The sequence below is a fragment of the Vidua macroura genome, chromosome 9 (genome assembly GCF_024509145.1).
Source record: "Vidua macroura isolate BioBank_ID:100142 chromosome 9, ASM2450914v1, whole genome shotgun sequence".
Lineage (NCBI taxonomy): Eukaryota > Metazoa > Chordata > Aves > Passeriformes > Viduidae > Vidua > Vidua macroura.
Window position 1 is genome coordinate 6,045,042 of NC_071579.1, and position 19,970 is coordinate 6,065,011.

The 19,970-nt window shown below is 39.4% G+C and overlaps 1 protein-coding gene across 3 annotated transcripts in view; it reads right to left on the minus strand.

Annotated features, from left to right (window-relative positions):
* Positions 1-19,970, minus strand: part of RABGAP1L (RAB GTPase activating protein 1 like) — a 232,992-nt gene that overhangs the window by 94,411 nt on the left and 118,611 nt on the right. For all 3 annotated transcript variants that reach the window (XM_053984798.1, XM_053984799.1, XM_053984800.1), the window contains exons 14-15: positions 13,497-13,610; positions 2,578-2,652 (exon numbers count right to left, since the gene is read on the minus strand). In XM_053984798.1, coding sequence (XP_053840773.1) covers positions 2,578-2,652; positions 13,497-13,610 — 189 coding nt within the window. The remainder of the gene's footprint in view (positions 1-2,577; positions 2,653-13,496; positions 13,611-19,970) is intronic.

Below are 19,970 nucleotides of genomic sequence, written 5' to 3' on the forward strand. Positions count from 1 at the left end.
TTCTTCCCCAAGATAGGAGATGGAACAGAGGTCAAAGAGCTCCCTGAGTCCTTGCTCTCAGTGAACAAAGGTTCTCCAGTATTACCAACCTCAAGAATTCAAAATCATAAATATATTTTTTTTATTTAAGCAGAACACAATTTTTGGGTATTGCCATTCTGATTTTTAACATTTAGATATAGTTTCTCTGAAATCACAAAAGCCAGAAATTTGTAATTTTTTAAAGTGAAATTTTAGGTGGTGTTTTTTCCCCCACATACAATGACTCTGAAAAATAGACAAGAAAAGAAGTCAAGTACTGTGAGCCTCACAGTACAATTATTACAGTTGGCAACGCTGTTTCCCTGTGATTAGAAGTTACCTGCATACCCTTGATGAGAATTCCATCAAAGAAGCAAAATGACAAAAACAGAGGATGGAGGTTCAGGCTACCCAACCATCCCTGAAACACATCTACATTGAAGAGAAAGGAGAACCTGTCCCAGGGAGAAAAGGGGAAAGGAAGGGCTCTAGAAATCCATGAGAAGGTAGAACAGTTACAGAGGGTCTTACAAGTGTTCACAGCATATAGATTGTTTGGAGGATTTGAGAAAAAAGAGGAGTTTGAGGGCATCTTAGGAAGCCTTCCAGTCACATGGGCTCATTGAGACTCCTTGCTTCCCCCTTCTCCAAGCATTTCATTTTAATAGCCTCTTGTCCCAGATTGAGAAGAAAGATGTATTCCATTTCCCATCTTGTTGTTGTCTTCTGTTAAGGGGGCAGGTTTCCTTATCTCTTCCACAACCAATCCTCTCTCAGGGGAGACATCTGCTGATAATGGGTCATTGAATGTCACTGCGTGACTGATAAGAACTAGAACATCCCATTGTGAGATGCTCTGCCCAGAGGGAGGAGCCAAGCATTCCTACCTGGATATAATCTGAGTTTCTGGAACACCAGCATGGCTTTTCCTTCACTGGATTTCCCAGAGGAACAGCTCCCTCTTCCACTGCAGGAAGACTACAGCCCTTTTTTTACAGGATCACTGCTCCAACAGAACCTCACCTGACACTCCAGGAGGAATGCAGCCACAATTCCAATTGCACTGCTGCCAACACCCTGACTAAAAGGGTGTCAGGTTGTATTCTGACTCTGCCAGTGTTGTTTTGGTTCACTGCATTGTTTATTTTATCTTTTTATTCTCTTCCCTAATGAAGAACTGTTATTCCTACTCCCATATTTTTGCCTGAGAGCCCCCCTTAATTTCAAATTTATAACAATTTGGAGAGAAGCGGTCTATATTTTTCCATTTCAGGGGAGGCTCCTGCCTTCCTTAGCAGACACCTGTCTTCCAAACCAAGACGCCTCTGATGAAACCAAAAGTTATAAAGGATATATTAAAATGAGTGTAGTTTCCATTGTATATTCCCTGTGTACAGGGCACTAAGAACAGAGCTGATTCTTTGTAGTAATGACAGCACAGCACTAAGGTAGAGGAGCTGAGGTATTAGCCAAATGTTAAAAGATGTGACACCCACACATTTCTAAACAACTCTGGTATTGAAAATGGCTCATTTTTCCAGTGCAGCTTCAAAATCCTGCTTTGGGTAAAAAATTAATTGCAAAATAACTGTTAGATAAGCTATCTTACAGTATATGTTAGACTGCAATAATGGGACTTATTTTGGGTTTATTCTTAAAAGATGTAAAGTTTCTCTGCAACACTGTTGCTGTGTATCATGGTTCTCAAGACTTCAAGGAATCACAGCTCTCCCTAGGAGTTACAACTTAAATTAATCTGAATTTGAGTTCCAAATGCCTTAGGAAGTGCGTGTATAACATATTTAACACCAGCAGCTGTCTCAAACCCACACTTCAAAAGGTATTTCAATCCTGACTGATAATTTACTAATTAAAACCTGAGAGAAAAAGCAGACAAGAGCTTGAGTAAGAATTGTGGTTGAGCTTTGGGGTGGCTTACTCAGATAGTCTTTACCTCAATAAATACACTATTTGAATCTGCTGCTTTGCCACTGAGACATCAGATGTAAAGCATCTTGTACCTATAAAAACTGTGTATTTATTTATTTATCTCTGGACATACACCCATGTGTTTATAAAGGAAGCAACAGATCAAAATTTGTGCAGTTTTTGATTACAGGCTAAAATATCAAGGTTAAAAAGTCAGCTTTCCCTCAGAAGATATTACAAAATGTCCCTAGGAGGAAAAAATCTTCCAAAAAATTAGTGATTCTACTTGCTTTGATGAGGTGCTCTGAGAATGTCTCCTGGAGTAAAATTCCCCATAAACACAAAGGAAGCTTACTTAGGTGACAACTAAATTAAAAGAAAAAATTAATATGTAACTCAGGTTTTGACACAGAAGTACTTGAGAATTTAATCGATTTCTCCCAGATAAAGGAAATCTACTTTCATGAAGATAGAAGCCATTAATCTTTATGGCCAAAAAGCAACAAGAGGAAAATTAATACAGGCAAATAAATAACAATAAATATCTGTCAAACAGCATGGCTGCACCACAACTGATTTTACAGCTGCCTTGGTTTCAAATAGCAAAGCTTTCATTTTGCAACTCACATGAAGCAGAAGCACAGCTGCAAGGAAGGACTGTCCCTGGCAATAGCCAATGTCTTCATCATAGACAGAATAGGCCTAGAAAAAAGAAAAGTCAGACTGTATTTAAAATGCATAAAGGCATCACCAAACTCTGTTCCCATCAATGAGCTGTTCAGGACACTGCCAGTGTCTCCAGGGAGCCTGGAGGGACCTGCAAGGAAATTGAAGAGATCCATTCCATTAGGAACTGGAGTGACAGGACACAGGGAATGTTTCCATGTCCCCATGGACACAGGGCAGGGGCAAATGGGATATTGGGACAAAATTCCTCCCTGGGAGGGTGGGCAGGCCCTGGCACAGGGTGCCCAGAGAAGCTGTGGCTGCCCCTGGATCCCTGGCACTGTCCAAGGCCAGGCTGGATGGGGCTTGGGGCAGGCTGGGACAGTGGGAGATGTCTCTGCCCTGGCAGGGTGGGATGGGATGAACCTTAGGGGTCTCTTCCAGTCAAAGCCACTCCATGATTCTCTATGTAACACTACTCAGGCTAAAATCACATAGGGGGTAAAACTGTAAGCACTCGTGTGCTTTCAGGGCTCATCTAAAAACACCCAAAGATCTCTCAACTCTCAACCCTCCACAGATGCTGTAGTTGGAAATTATTGTTTTTATTTTTCAATCAGCCTAAAAGGAGATGGATGCAATTTCCCTTCACTTAAATCAAGGATAATTCTGCTCAGGTGAGTAATGATAGAACTTTACCAATGCAACAAATATAACATGAAAAACAGGGTAGTTTGTGCTGTGGGGAAAGTGAATGTTTGTTTTTGGAAAAACAAGTTCTGACATTATGCAAGTACAGGACCTAAGGTTAGAAAACTGCTGAGAACTACTCTAACCTGAAGATTTCATCAGAAACAGTTTTTCCATGCCCTTGTTATGCTGAAGAATGAACAAGACTCATTTTCCTACGGTATGACAGACATGGCTTGTTCTTCCTCTTAAAAAAATCCCCAAACTAAAATAACTAACCTTTCCTTCCCCTTTACTTTTTCAAGATGAGAAGACAGATACTGTTTTTAAAGAGCTGTCAGAGGATGTTAAGAATTTGTGGAAACTTGCAAAAAGTCTAAGCAGGAGCAGCAGGACTGACACCAGAGGGAGAGACATCCTGAGAGAATAAACAAGGTACTGAGGGTACAGGCAGGGAAAACCAAAGCAAAGGGCAGAGCTGGGGGAGGAAGGAGCCACAAGGATCAGACAATCCAATTTTTCAATCTGTAGCACTTGGGAGGAATTCTGCAATGGCTCTGGAAGACAGGAATTCTCTAAGTGCAGAATATTCTGAGTATTCCTTTAAAGGTCACTGTTTCTGAACAATTCAGCCTTGCATTTCCTTTGGGAAAAGCTGACCTGGGACTTGCAGCCCTCTGCCCTTTGTCTGTCTGTCCTTCTGCCCCTTGTCTGTCCTGTTCACCATTCTTTTGAAAGCTGTTAGATGGGATTAGTTAGGAGCTGAGTGAAAATAATCCCAGCCCATTGCTCAGTTTCAGTGGACAAGAAAATTCAAGAAGTCACAGAAATCATTGGAAAATGTTTAATGAACCAATACAATCCAGCTTACCAGTTTAAACCAGCTCCAGTCACAAAAGTCAAATATAAAATCTAACCTGAGAAGTGTACAATGGCAGATACAAAATTCAATTGGAAAAAAAGAGAAAAGGATCTCTCCATCACGAAGTTAATTAGCTATTAAGTACTAAATTCACAGAAATTACTTTAGATGCTTAAATTAATATTTTATATCATTAGCTAGAATCATCCACTGGTTAATCATCATCATGAGTCTTTATCTATTTGTTGCCCAGATCTATCAGTTTATAGATGCCAAATGTCTTGTCTCTGTAGCTTTCCTAAATGATTTATTACTCCTGCTTTTGATAGGCCAGCTCCACTTAGAAAAAGATGTGCAGAATTACAAATGAGAAATTTGATTTATGATTTCTTCATACTATAAAAAACCACTTCTAATTTACTTCAAAAAAGTCTAGGCTGAAAAATGAACATCAAATTATCAATGCCTGAGGGTTCTTTGTTGTGAGAAGCATTATAGTGAATAATTTGCTGGAAATAGCAATAAATTAATTAAACCAAGTTATTTTAAAATAAGTATTGAGAAACCAAGACACTGGAGAAAACAAACTGCTTCCAAAACTGACATAGATTGAAAAGTACAGAAAGTTGTAAGAAATAAAAACATACTTCTTATGAGATTCTGAAAGAAGCTGAAGTTACAGCAAAAGAGGGAAAACAAGGAGGGTACAAAAAATCCCCACTCTGCAGTTAAATACAAAAATATGAAGGAAGAACAGCAAAGTTTATCATAATCAACTTCCTAAACACATTTGAGCTCATAATAAATCCATTTCAAACACATTCAGAACAGGAAGGCAAAGTCTCTGCTTGGAAAATATATGGTCAGTGTAAGGAAGTTGTATTTAAGTGCCAGCAGAAAATCCCCATGAACTTTCCTTGTTTGTTTTATTACAGAAGAATCATCGGGTTTGTTATCCTGCTGAAACCATTTCTAACAGGGGATGTGTTGAAGGATCTGTGTCCAACTGAGTATCAGAAGCAGTCATAAATTAAAAGGAATAAAATGACTGAAAATTTATTAAGAACAAATGTTATTCACCCAAAAAAGCTTGAGGGGAAAAGCAAACTGGTAAACCACTAATAGCCTGATTAAAACAGAAGAGATGAAAACATTGAAACTTTTCTAAAAAGGCTGATCCATAGAAGTACAAATCAGCAAGTACTGGATAATTTGGTTGAAATAAAAATATGAAATTTCTTTATTTCATATATAAATGAAATTTTTATTTCATATATAAGTAGTGCCACTGCCTATAATTGTCAAAGGGCCCCAGTAAAAAGATGTAATTATTAAAACGCCTTTCAAGCAACCAAAAACCATGAAAAAAAAATAACTGCTTGATCCACTTTTTGGAAAATTTTTTAAAACAGGTCCTTCCCCAAAATCTGATCTTGTCAGATACTTGGACACAAACTTCAGTTCTGCATCAGAATTAGATCAAACAAAGAAAGATTCTGCTCTTAAGTCAAAACATCATAATCCTGACAACTAAAGTTTTAGTTTTTAATGAAGTCTCTAAAATATACATTATTTCATTGCATCTACCTAATGCAAAAAGACTTTGGAATCTTAATGCACATCACATTTCCAATTATACAGTTTTATTTTTAAGCAACCTATGGGATTTGATAGTGCTGAAATATGATGTAATTAACCAGAATAACCTCAAAAATAAGGATGCTGCCTACAGATACCACCATATCATTAACTAACAGTCTAAGATTAACTATTTAAGATTTATGCTTCTAAAGAACTTTCATTTTCCACATGAAATATAAAAACAAGGCAAAATCCCAAATCCCCTATTTCCACTGCAGTCATTGTAGCTTTATCCCGTCAAGAGGATGGGATTTTTCCCATGACAACCTGTGACATCTCACAGTTTTTAACTTATTATTTTCCTAAGCTCTTGAGGAACTTCCAATTACAATTCCCCAGTTAACTAAGATTTTAAATATTCTCTGTCTCCTAATGGGATTTAATGAAGGTTCTGACTTGAAGCCTATTTTCATTCATTTTTAACTAAGTGAAGATCTCACAGAATTGAGACATCTTTAATACTTATCTGTATTCTGAAAAGAGCTACTATGGAGTTCTTAGTAATCATCATTAGGAAATGAATTCTTTGGAAGCAGAGTCTTCTCAAAGTCCATGACTGAGAACCATCTGCACATTGGGAAAGTGAACCAAGAATCCAGGGCTGGGCAGAAATTCTTCTTCAAAATAATTAATGAAAATCTCCCAAGATCAGAATCTTCTGTAGACAGAAAAATTCCAAGTGCTAATATTTAAAAGGTGTAGGGAAAAGATGGCTGAATTTAAAACCTCAGTTTGGATTTCTGTAGCTTCTGTCTGTGAGTGCCAGCAGATTTAAATAAGGGAGAGGAGAGGTTGTGCCTCTCTATGAAATGACCAAGGGCAGCTACTCAGTGTCTAATACAGACATAACTCTGTGCTGAAGCTTGCTTTAGTCTTTTTAAAGGACTTCATTGGTGTCTGAAACTCAGAGTGTCTCAGGAAAACATCCATACTTTGATGCAGACTTTTCACCCAACAAGGTATTTTATTATTTTTCTTATTATTTAAATTATATTATTTATTAAAATTATTAATATTTTATAATATTTTATTATTTTTATTTTAATGTTTTCACAACAAGGTATTTTATTACATGCTTAGTCACTAAATAATTTTAGTAACAGCATAATTTAAAACTCCATACTTGAATTTTTTATAAGGCTAACAGCCTGAATGTAATAATATTCCTATGGGTGCAGCATTGAGTGTGTATCACATTATACAAGGAGTTTCTACATTAACTGAAAACTGTATTTTTAGACATTAGTTACTCATTTGTGGAGTAACAGAAGAGGCATGTGGCTGTTACACAATGTGCCTCTGCCAGAGCTGGGAGAGCTGTGAGGATGAAGAAATCTTCACCTTCAACCAGGCAGGCCCCCAAACAGCCCATTCCCAGCATTCAGGATCCTGAGCTGACCTTCCACTGGTACAGGCTCAGCAGAAAATTCTACATAATTTCATTGCATCCTTCATTGTGTGCAAGAATGGTGCTGCTGAGCACAGATGCACAGAGAAGGATCCTTATTACAATGTAAACAGAAGAAGACAAGGTAACACTAAAAATCCTTTGAATGAAACAAGATAACAATATTTACTAGCACTGCTCCTTCAACCCAGGAGCAAAGAAAATAAACAACTAAAATAGGTGAAAAATAATTCTTAACTGATTGTGTTTATCCTATAATTGGCAAAGAGATTTCTGCAGGAAAAAGTGAGATCTGCTCATCTGCTCTCTGACAAATAATTACACCTGGACAAACACTGAAACTCTCCATTTGTAAATCTAAGGAGATACTAGGGATTCAAAAATGTGGAAGAATACAGGCACAGTGAGGTGGCTACCTGAAAAGGCATGCTGGAATAAAATAGAAATGAAAATGTAAAAAAACCCCTATGAAAGTTAGACTTTCAGCCATCATTCACAGCTCATCATGGGCATAGAATCTACTGGTTACAGAAGAGCAGCTCAAAGGTATTTCCATATTTCAGTATACAGTAACAAAAACTAAACCACTCCATAATGGAGCCCACTCAGTGTTAGTATTGCTAGAAAGTAGTTTGTTATTCTCTCTGCTAATGTGGGTACCAAAAAACCACAGACTGTAACAACTAAAACACAGTGTTTGGTCCCACAGCAAACCAGCTACCACACTGATCCTGCACCTAAAACCTTCAGGCAAGTGAGACCAGGATTGGGGAAAAAACTACAAATCTCATCCACAAAGGGATAAGTATTTAGTAACAAAATACATCCTGATACAAATGATTCCTATCCTTCTGCAAGGCCTCAGCTTACTGAGAGCCACTAACACCAACTCTGAACCTCTGAGAAGTAATTCTACCATTTTCTGAAAAACATTGTGTCTGTTTTCCCAGTCTTCCCAGTCCCAGCCCACCTGACTGATTTTCCTGCACCACGCTCCCTTCTCCCCATTAAAGTCACAGTGGTTGTTTGTTAAACAGGAGTTACTTTAATCAGAAAATGAGGGCAAACACATCTCCTGTTAAAATTCTGCACTGCACGCACTCCAAAGAGCTGAGAGGATTAATTCTGCCAGGTGCTCTGATTCCCTGGAGCCTCGAGCTGTGAGTAAGGACAGAGCATGGAGGCAGGCACTGAGCTCTACTCAGTTATGCATTGTAACACTCAGGTGAGCTCTTTAAACACAGCTGAAATTTGCAGAGTATTTAAACAGAAAGCAGGCAAGAAGCAGCAGTTTTCCCAAAGATTCCTCAAAATTTGCTCTGTCAAAAACCAGCTTAAGTGGTGTCCTCGAGTGAAATCGCCAGTCTAAAATCTAGAACTCTTTTCATTCCTTATCACCACTGTCAGTCCTGAAGTTTATTTTTAGGTACTTTGTCACATAAATGTTCTGCAACAGAAAAAGTTCCCATCTTTCCTCATTTCCTACTGTTCTGAAGAGGAGATAAAGAGTTGGAACAAAAACTGGCAGACCTGTTAAAATGAGGCAGTGAGCTTTTAATGATTTTCCTTTTTATCTGACAGCTCAGATCATCTCTCATTTCAGTGGAAATGAAGAAAATGCTCTTCAGCTTTCTACCCTCTCACTTGAGGACAGACCCTTCCCAGCCATATTCAATAATCCCATTCTTCAAACTTCTTGCTTTCACATTAGAATAAGGGCATAAGTACCCAGCACCTTGGGTAAAAGTTATTCTAGTAATACAAAGCTGCCACATTATTACTTTCAAAACAGATTATTACTTTTTATTCCCAATGGAATGACAAGTTTATAAACAGATTAATTAGGCTTTAACAATATTTCTTGGAAACCCTCAGACTGGAGAAAACAGTTTATTAATCATAAACTCAAGGTCCAGTCAGACCTAAACAGATATCTGTCACAGCCACAGTCATTTAAGAAAACTCTGCAAGGATGAAGGAGAAGTTACTGCCTGGAAATCTCCCCAGCAGTTGTGTCTGATCTCAATACTGGCAAGTAGGTATAAACCCTTCAGTGTAATCAGTAAATTCATGAATGAATAATTCCATGTTGAGGACTGGATATGGCTGTTCTACCAGAAAGCAATGCTTCCCAAATCCTTCTTTGAACCAACGAGCACATGAAAGAATGAGGGAGTCACTAAGATTACCAGGATTTTTATAAACCCTTTGCCAAGATTCCAAAGGCTTTTCAGGGAACTGAGCTGCTATAGAACATCCCCTTACTCACTCAAATAATTGATAAAAGGACAGAAAGGCAAAGGTAGGAATAAAGTCAGTTCTAACCCAGAGAGTGAAGGCTGGGTCACTCACAGAACTCTGCAGAAAGATGTGCTGCAAATATTCACAAACCTTAAAGAAAACATGAAAATAGCACAGAAACAAAGGCTGCTGATGAGACAAAGCTGTTTGGAGAAGGGAATTAAAAAGTGACTGTGAAGCTGCTGTGCAAAACATGTCTCTTGTTCTACCAAGAACAAGAGGTTGAGTGACAGAGGTCATTAAACTCCAGGTAAATAGAAAATGCTTCACAGGAAGAGCAGCCCTCAACTTGGTGGACAAACAGGGAGGTCTCTGATCAAAGATCACAGAATCCCAGAATGGTTTAGGTTGGAAAGGACCTTAAAGCTCATCCAATTCCACCCACCTGCCATGGGCAGGGACACCTTCCACTGGCCCAGCTTGCTCCAAGCCCCATCCAGCCTGGTCTTGGACACTTCCAGAGACGTAGGGATGGGGCAGCTTCTCTGGGCAAGCTCTGCCAGGGCCTCACCACCCTCACAGGAAAAGAATTTCCTCCCAGTATCCCACCTAACCCTGCCCTCTGGCAGTGGGAAGCCATTCCCTATCACTCCAGGTCCTTTTCCAAAGTGCCTCTTCAGCTCTTTTGGAGCCCCTGTAGGCACTGGAAGGGGCTCTAAGGCCTCTCTGCAGCCTTCTCTTCTTGCCTTTTTAAAAATGAGGGTTATGTTTTCCCATTTTCACTCAGTGGGAACTTCACAGAATGCCCATGACTAAAATACAATGGACAGTGGCTTAGCAACTTCATCTGCCAGTTCCCTCAGAGCCACAGATACATCTCATCAGGTTCTGTGGCCTTTCAGGCTCCTTGGATCATCTCAAACCTGACATTCTCCTCCACTGGGCAGTTTTTCATTCTCTCTGTCCCTGCCTTTGCCTCCTGTGGCCTTGGCAGTGATGTTGAAGCACTTGCCAGTGAAAACAGACAAAAAAGTCATCAAGTACCTCAACCTTGTCCATATCCTGAGTTAAGCAGGTTTGCCCTTCCCTTCTGGACAGGAAGGAACACTTTCTCCCACATTGTCTCTTAGCTTTATCACAGATGTACCCATAGAATATTTTCTTGTCACCCTTCACATTCATGACCAGATTTAATTCTATCAGGCCTTTAGTTTCCCAAACCTGATCCCTGTCTGCTTGGATAATTTCTCTGTTTTCCTACCAGACTAGCTGCCCTTGTTTGCACCCTCTGTAGGCTTCCTTTTGTGTTTGAGTTTGTCCAGGAGCACCCTGTTCATCCATACACACCTCCTGGCATTTCCCCCTGACTTTCTATTTGTAAGGGATGCAGCACTTCTGAGTTTCAAGATCCTTCAATGTGAGAACCCAGGACATCCCCCTGGCTGCCTTGGCTGTCTCGAGACCCTGGCAGGGGGCTCAGAGATCTTGGCATGAAGTCAAAAATACCTGTGACTTTGATTTTAGCCCGTGGAAAATACTGCCAACTTTGTATGAGGAATTACAAGCCACAAGGGTTTGAGTAGTGTAGTAGTTGAATTAACACAGGGTGAAAAAGTAGAATTTTGGAGGTTTTAGAATGGGGTTCAAGGGAACAAGATGAAGGGATTTGGGCATGTCCTAACCCTCTTCTCCTTCTTCCTCCATGTCTTGTGTGATGGTGACACTTTTCTATTGGTTTAAGGTAGAGATTCACTGTCTAACATAGATGATAGATATTTGCACGTTATTGTAAACACAGTACACGTAGTTTTTAGTATAAAATGTAAACACTGCCCTAGAGGGCAGAGCAGAATGCCATGGCTGACCTGCTGGACAGAGCTCAGCAGGTCAGAGAAAGAATGTTATAGATAAGGGAAAATAAACAACCTTGAGAAGCTGATCCTACGCGTTCAGACTTCTTCTCTGGCTGCGCAGGCTGGGAAACAAGGACTTTTACAATCTTGGGGTCATCCTGACACCCGGACTCTGAGACTTCAAGAAAAGAGAACTAACAGCTACAGCAACTTTCTCTGCAGGAGCAGTAGAGGCCTTGAGAGCAAGGAAAGCCCCCAGATTTAGAAAATATGCAGAATTATTCACATTTCCTACAGAAAGGAAACAGCCCAGGAAGGTCTGAGATCTGTGCCCCTCTGAAGCTGCCTGCTGGACAGATAATTCCTCTAAGTTGCTTCCAGTTCAGACAGATTCATTCCTTCATTTGTTCTTCATTAAACAAAATAACTGAGATATGCTGTAATGAAAAAGAATTTTTCCTTTCAAAGAATGTTCCCAAATTCTTTCATCATCCTCACAGAACTTTACAGATTCTTTCAAATGTAGAATAGATGTCCTTAATTCTGGACACTGTAACTAAAAGCAGCTGCAAAACACTGAGTTGCTCAAGTCAAACTGTTCCTACAGGAGGTTCATCCATCTCCACATCCTTTACACCTCATTATTTACCATCCCCCTTTTCTCTGTGTCACCAAGATATCTTCATGAGAAAGGGACTTTCTGGTTTCTTCCAGGTGACTTACCAGAGCACATGGAATGAAGAAGGGATATTCATAATGCTTTGACTGAAATCCATTTATTCAGTGCTTGTTTAGGAACCTGCTGGCCAGTCTTTAACTCCTTAATGTTTATCTTGTTCATGCTCTAATTTGTCCAGCATTTCTACATTCTGAGCTTGGCAGGCTACAGGAGCTAGAGGATTCCAACCAAAACACCTTCACCAATGGAACCTGTATTTCTGCCTTTTGTGTTAGCTTGTCATGATCTATTTTCAGTAAACTCACAGGCTTTCATTATAAAACACTTCTCACATTTAATTCTTGAAAAACTGAATTATTCCATCATTTTTCACTTAACTAGTATCGAAGTGACAAGCCCACAATTACCTGGATTGTTATTCTTTTCATAGACTAGCACAGGAAATGTTTCCTGTAGCCCTCTAGAGCCCTCCAAGATTAGGAAGAAATCACTATCCTTGGTTGAAAGTTCTCTCTATTCTCTAATTTTGTACTTCTTTTAAAATGTGAATTGCTCACAATACTGAATCCCAGTACCTAAGCAGCTGTATTTAATAGTCATCAATTAATAGTCATCAATTTCATCAAATAGTCATCAAATTGTATCACCCCAGAATTTATCTGGGAAATGTGTCATTATACCCCAAAGGCTGAACACTTTTTTCTGCTTGCTATGACAACTCCATTATTTCTAGTAATCAGCAGGAGGTGGAAACAGCAACAGGGAAGAGGAAGGGAAATGGCTTTGTCTAAGGCAATCATTCATTCTACATAAACAGAATGAATTCTGTGTTATATAATATTCTACATGAATTTTAGGGGAAAAAAGTGAAACAAAAACTGACTGCCAAAACCACAGCAAAATCTACAACTGTCAGGCAGAAAAGTCCCTGCTTGGCTGCAATATTTTACTTTCTGGATCTCTCTCAAACGACAGAAGTCTGTCTCTACAAGATGGACAAATCTATTGATTTAGTACCTCAACTTTCCCACGTGCAAATTGGAAAACTTAAAGAGTGTTTTTCATTGGAGGTGATCTGGCAGCTCTGAGTGAAAAGCTCTGCTCACACACTGCTTGTGGAATGCTTAGCAAACTTGTTCTCCAGGTAATTATCTACAGACATTCTTGTTTAACCTCACAGCAGAGCTTGCTCTGAGGGTTTATTTCTCCTCCTCTGTAAATCTCTCCACCTCAGAGCAGAAGATGAGCTCCTACACCACTCCCTCTGAAGTGGAGGTGGAGGCTCAAGCTGGCTTGAGCCTCTTCTCACCTGCACCTTAAGAGGTACCAAATGCAAAGCTGTAAAAGGTAATGCTGAAAGAAAAGGTAATGCAGTCTCCACATGCAATGTAAAAAAAGCTTTAAAATCTTATTGATTAACAACTTGGACCAGAACAGGGTTAGCAGGGCAAAAGAAAGTCACACAAAATATGGAACAGGCTTTAAAATTCAGAGTACTGACTGTACCTTACAGATTTTGTACAGAGATTCCTGACCATCTCCTTCTGTATCCTTAAAATAATCATGTGCTGGATACGTACGATGGATATCTCGTTTGATGACACTCTCCTGAGCTGAATCCTGTAAAAAAAAGAAAAATTGTGACATGTTAACCCATTAACAGTATAATTAAATGTAACATAATAGAAAATTTAACGTGTACTCAACATGGATACATCAGATAACTGCTTTTCTGAATTCTCCAAAAATGCTTTGAGAAGAGAATGAAAATCCTTTGTAGTTTCTTATGCAGTTATAGTTGGACAGTTGAGTAAGAGCAACAGGGCATGTTTTCTGTCCTGCAGGCTTAAGGTTCAGCTTTAGAACTCTGAGGAAATTACCAGTTGTTTAATTGTTGGTTTTTACCAGAAATCACATTCTTACTGTATTGCTCTGGCAGTAAAAAAAACAAAACAAAACAAAAACAAACAAAAAAACCAAAACCAAAAACCAACCCAAAAAAAAGAGAAAATACAACAAATTAGGCTGTCTCTGTCTTACAAGCTTAAATCTACTAATTTGAAATGCTGTATGTATGAATCTACCATAAAAAGTGTTAATTAAAAATTCATAAAGGATTTCTATAAAATGATGGGAATCACTGCAGACAGACCTAAAGAACACCACTGTGTGGATGAGGAAGTTGTATCAAAATGTCAGAGCAGGAACTACAACAGTTCATTATCTTCAGGTTCCAGTGAGCTGTACCTTTAGGTTGGCAAATATCAAATGGTGCTTTTCTCCATTACCTTTGTAATCCTAAAGGAAAAACCAACAAAACCTTCTTCTGTAACTTGGAATATAAATCCCTTACAAGTAACTTTTATCTTGAAAACAGAGTATTTCTCTTACAGAAAAGCTTCTAAACTCTCAGATTGTGTCTTGTTAACCAGGATTCTCCATAAAAAAAAAGCTTCTTTACACCTGCTGGGGTCAGCAACCAGGTAATCTCCCCAATTTCAGTGGTTTTCTAATTCCATAAAGTCTCCACAGTGAGCCTGTGCCACACGGTAATGCAGCTGCCAGGCAGGCTTAGCCAGAAGTCTGCAATAATTCCCAGCTCCAGTTCCCTTTTGGATCCCTCTGTAGCCGAAACACCCCAAGGAGTCACTCCAGGGGAGATGATCCTACCCAGAGATGATAGCCACTGCTGTGTTTCTCCATTCCCTTCAATGGCAGCTAAGGAAATGGCTGCAAGAAGCTAAAACATCACTTTGTGTTCTCTCTCTAAAGCTGATGGCTTCTCTGAATATTGGCTATCATTAGTTTATCCAATTACAATATTCTCATGTTCAGTGATCTCAGCTGTGGCTTTCCCTTTGTTTGACATTAATACCTCTAGTACCAGAAAGCAACAGGATCTGTATTTTGTGAAGCCACAGAACCCCAGAATGGGTTGGGTTGGAAAGGACCCTAAAGCTCATCCAATTCCCATCCCATCCCCGCCATGGGCAGGGACACCTTCCACTGGCCCAGCTTGCTCCAAGCCCTGTCCAGCCTGGCCTTGGACACTTCCAGAGATGCAGGGATGGGGGAACCTGTGCCAGGGCCTCACTGCCCTCACAGGAAAAGAATTTTCCCCCAAAATCCCATCTAACCCTGCCTTCTGGCAGTGGGAAGCCATTCCCTGTGTCCTGTTACTCCAGGTCCTTTTCCAAAGTGCCTCTTCAGCTCTTTTGGAGCCCCTGTTAGCACTGGAAGGGGCTCTGGATCCTTCTCTTCTCCAGGCTAAACACCCCTGGCTCTCTCATCCATCCTTTCCTCACAGGAGAGGTGTTCCAGCCCTCTAAAATGCCAGGCACATTTTTATATGCCATGAAAGGAAAGGTTACGAAGAAAGGTGATGTTTTCATTATGCCAACTGGTACCACTGGAGAAAATAAACATATTTTTATGCTTTTGCTGTGTTATCATAATTATTCTCAGGACATCTAAGCACCGTGCAGCCATCAGCAACCAAAATTAACCACACTGTCTAAATCACAAACAAACACAGACTAATAACAAAACATTTATAACAAGCAGTTCTCTAATCAGACTTCTTTAATGATTATTTTCATTTACATGGCTTCCAAATACCAGAGAGGCTGGATAACTGCAGTCTACCTCCCAGATCCATCTGACCATGCAGTTAAATTGTGAGAAAATTAAATGCTGAAACAGCATTTATGATCTACCAGCAAAGTTACAGAATCTATTATAGAAATCTGTTACACACATTTTTCAGCATGAACTTGAGAAGATCCAGGGCAACTTTCAGGAAAATCACCACATCCAGCACAGACAAGATTTTCCAGTCAAGCTGAGACATTGTTCTTGACTGCCCAGTACTTCTCTTGTCTTGATTGGGGAAGCCAAAGTGTAACTGACCACACAGAATTTGATGAGGAGAATGCCCAAGTTAGGGCTAAAAATGTTTGTATAAAGGCCCAAATGCACATGAACATTTACTGAGTTAAAAGGAGCATGAAGCAGTCTTTATTCAGCCCTGTTAATGAAAGCTGCATCTAAAAAACCTGGAGGAAAGTAATTAAATGGGCCCAAAATAAGATTTACATGCTAAGACTGGACAACTAACTCCTTCTCAAAATACAACCTCTCTTTTCAAATACAATAAACCCATAGAGGAAGAAAACCAAGTAATTAGTCTAGAGAGAAGATCAGTTTAGAATTACTTCTTAAAATATATCAAAAATACTTTAGTTAAGTTTCCATCTTTTTCCAGGTAGAGTCTGTAGATAGCCCTGCTCTCAAGTACCAAAGCACATGAGTTTACAGACACCTTCATTTAGGTTTTCTGACCATTTTTATTCTTCTGAAAGTCATGATGAGTTAGTTTATCAGGAAAAAAAGCCACGGTGAGATGGCTATCATGGCATTCAGGGTGCTAATGATCTTACTTCTAAAATTCCTGCCAACTCAGAGAAAATATTCTACTCAGGGAAAGAATTATCTTCATATGTCAATGCTGTGACAGCTGCCATGCTACTGAACAAGCTCTGCCTCGAGTTGTTTCTCTTCTAGAACAGCTGAATTTCTGCAGTGGAGCAATGCTGACTCCCTGACACTCCTGCCATTTCCAGCTATCAAGAAGCTGCTGAATTTGGGCAGTTGATGCCAGAAGGCAGATCAACAGAGAAATAAAACAAAGAGAACAGAAAACTGTTTATGTTGAATATATGTTAAAAGAAAATTAGGGGTACATAAACAATCACAATAAAGAAATACAGGGCAATCTTTATGCATTCATTTCAGGAATTTATAAATTAAGAACATCTCACACACACTCCAAAAAGAACCTCTACTAATTTGTTGTCACAAGTGGAGCCATTCTGATGATGAATTACAATTAGGGAGCAGAAGAGGCTCCTGGAGGTAGAGCCTTGTTTATTTTGTTCCAAGAACTGAATAATAAGCATTGTATCAGCCAGAAGAAATCATTAAGAAAGAAAAATCTCTTGGGGCATAACATCTCAATGCTGTGTTGAGACTCAACACTTGCCCCACTTTTGCCCAAAATTACTTTCATTAAAACAGGCACATCCCTAATGAAAAAAATGCCAAAAGCACTTGGCTGAGTTTTCCTTACTGTGCTGCCTGCATTCCAACTTCTGACTCAGTATGGAGAGATACAGAATTGCAGTTGCAATTAAAGGAATTCGGGAGTTTAATGTGACTACTGAATAAATAATAAACTGGATAACAGGTGTCTCAAAGCTGGCATTCAAACTGGGCAGCACTTCTGACCTCAATCTCCTTGTGTTCCATTTCCCTGGTTAATAATAATTCCCCATCTCAGTGGGGTGTTATGAAAATCAATTAACATCTGAAGCACTGAAATACTGTAGTGATGAGTCCCGCAGAAATGCCAAATAGGAGAGTAATAACTCCAGCCTCAAATCCTGATCTGAATGGTATCTAGTAAGGCACAGGGTTACACAGAGCAAAAACAGCAAGGGGAAAGAAAAAGAAAAAATAAAGCAGTTCATTAGATATGCACAATTCCTTGTGTTCACAACCAGGCAGAGATCCCAGGAAGAAAACAACCCAAAACAAAAGAACTACGTGGGATCAAGAATATACCATTATGTACATGAGTAGGCAATTTTCATGCTGTACTTCATTTCCAAAGGCTTATCTCTGACCTTAAACTCATTCAAGTTGGGTTTTATCACATGTGTTTACACATAGAAATATGATTTACATTTTCTAGTGGAAGGTATCACTATCCATGGCAGGAGGCTGGAAGGAGATGAGATTTAAGGTCCCTTCCAACACAAACCAGTGCTGGAGACTCAGTTCATCTGCTTGGCCCATTTTAAAGGTCTGCATCTCTGGTGAGGCTGAAAGTGCTGATTTAGCAGCACATTGTCCTGCCTGTTACTTCATCTCCTCACTAGCTAAAAAAAGCTAGATCCAGAGTACCAAGGAAAGTAAGAAAAGGGGAAAAAAAATCAAAACAGGCTTTCAACATTTAAAATTACCATGCCCAGGAAATCTGGTGTGTTATGCTTCTTAAGGATTAGATACTGAAACTTTTCTACATGTTGTATGGAAAGTAAAAATTCCTACCAACGCAGACATTCACCACTTGTTTAGCCAGGATGTGAAACACATCTGCTGATATCTGGAGTTGGAGGTACCCTCAATAAACCGCCTCCTAATCCTGAAAAGCCATAAATTTAAACAGTGACTTGCCAGCTGCATGTTACTGACTTTATGACATTGTTTCAGTAGCCAAGTGTTTGCTGAAGGAACAGATTTTTGGTGTATTTTTTATTATGTTCCTTAAAGTTCTCTATGGTTCTGTGTAGTTTGCCACACATGCACGTGGGAATACGAATAGTAACTTTAAGCCCTCTAAAACACAATCACAAACAGGCAAAAAATACAGAATACATAAAAGTGATGAGGTCAATCAGCCTGGGTTTGAAATGATCTGCAAAACTAGCACGTAGCTGTTCTGTTATTACTGATGTCCTACCAAATTCATGCTTTCAATGAAATCTGACAGCACATTGTGCCAACACATCCTATACACATCATCAATCCCTTTCCTCTCCTCATTTTCCATACATATTGTAACCCTCCGAGTAGGATGTGTGATCCAAGAAAAGCCAAGGTTTCCTACTAATCAGTATTTGAAAAAAAAAAAAAAAAATCAATAGCTCTTCCTTTTAAAGACATTGATGTCTGGCTTATGCTCAGTTCTTCTGTAGTATTTTTGTAACATATACCTTGTTGTTCAGCTCCTATCTATAAACAGATTTTCTTTCAATCAGCATCAGCTTTTATTCAACTGAGAGCATATAAGAGAGAGTACTAATTAACAGAGAAACAGAAACTGAGAAAAAAACAGAGGATTATTCTTCAGAGTATTATTTTTAAGCAGTTACATATCAATATGCTGGAAGTCAACATAGTATTGAGGTTAATTCAGTAAATACCCTGGTCAGCTGAACTTTGCAAATTCTGGCTCACTATCGGCTGTATTTATTGCTCTTTGGACAAAACTGCTTTCCACAAGCAGAAGGAACAGAAGGCTTCCTGGTCACAGGGCCAGATCAATAATTTGCTGTGGCAGGTCACACCTGGAGCTAAATTTAGTATCAAAGTCTCTGTTCTCTCATCATTTTGGATTACTAATATAGCTCTGCTGAAAGGAAGTAAACATCTTTTATCAAATTATGTCCCATTCTTCTCAAGCTGTGTTTGAGCAGGTAGCAGCCAAATTTTGACAATTCCCAAGACAGGATCCTCAGAAACAATCTACAACATGTCTCTTTTTAGGCTAGGTATGCAAATTTACCTATAATTTCTAAATAGACTGTTCTCTAGTTGTTAAAAAGCTGGTGGGATGGGACTCTGCTGCTTTTACACATATTACCAGTGGGACTGCACTAGCCAGGAGCTTGTTAGGAACTGTTGTATCAACCACATGACTGCCAAGGAACTGGGAAATGATACTCACTTTGGAAGGCTGTAAAAGTATTTCACAGAATCACAGAGGATCATTAAGATTGGAAGAGACCTTTAAGAAAGATCATCGAGTCCAACTGACAACTCAGCATTGCTGTTTTCACCACTAAATCACATCCTCAAGTGCCACATCCACACATTTCTTCAACGCTTTCAAGGATGATGACTCCATCACTGCCCAGGGCAGTCTGCTCCAATGCCTAATCACGCTTTCAGAGAAAAAAATTCCCTAATACCTAAATTAAACCTGCCCTGGCCCAACTTGAAGCCATTTTCTCTCATCCTGGCAGACAGTTTCTTTCAACACTTAAATCAATCTTAAAACTACTTGGGAGCAGGATGATGAGGATATATTGACCACCTGTGCAGCATAAGGTTTTTATCCCTCTCAGAAGCTGCTGCTGATAATTTTTAGCTACAAGATGCTGGACAAAGTAGACCTGGGTGACTGAGAATGACAAT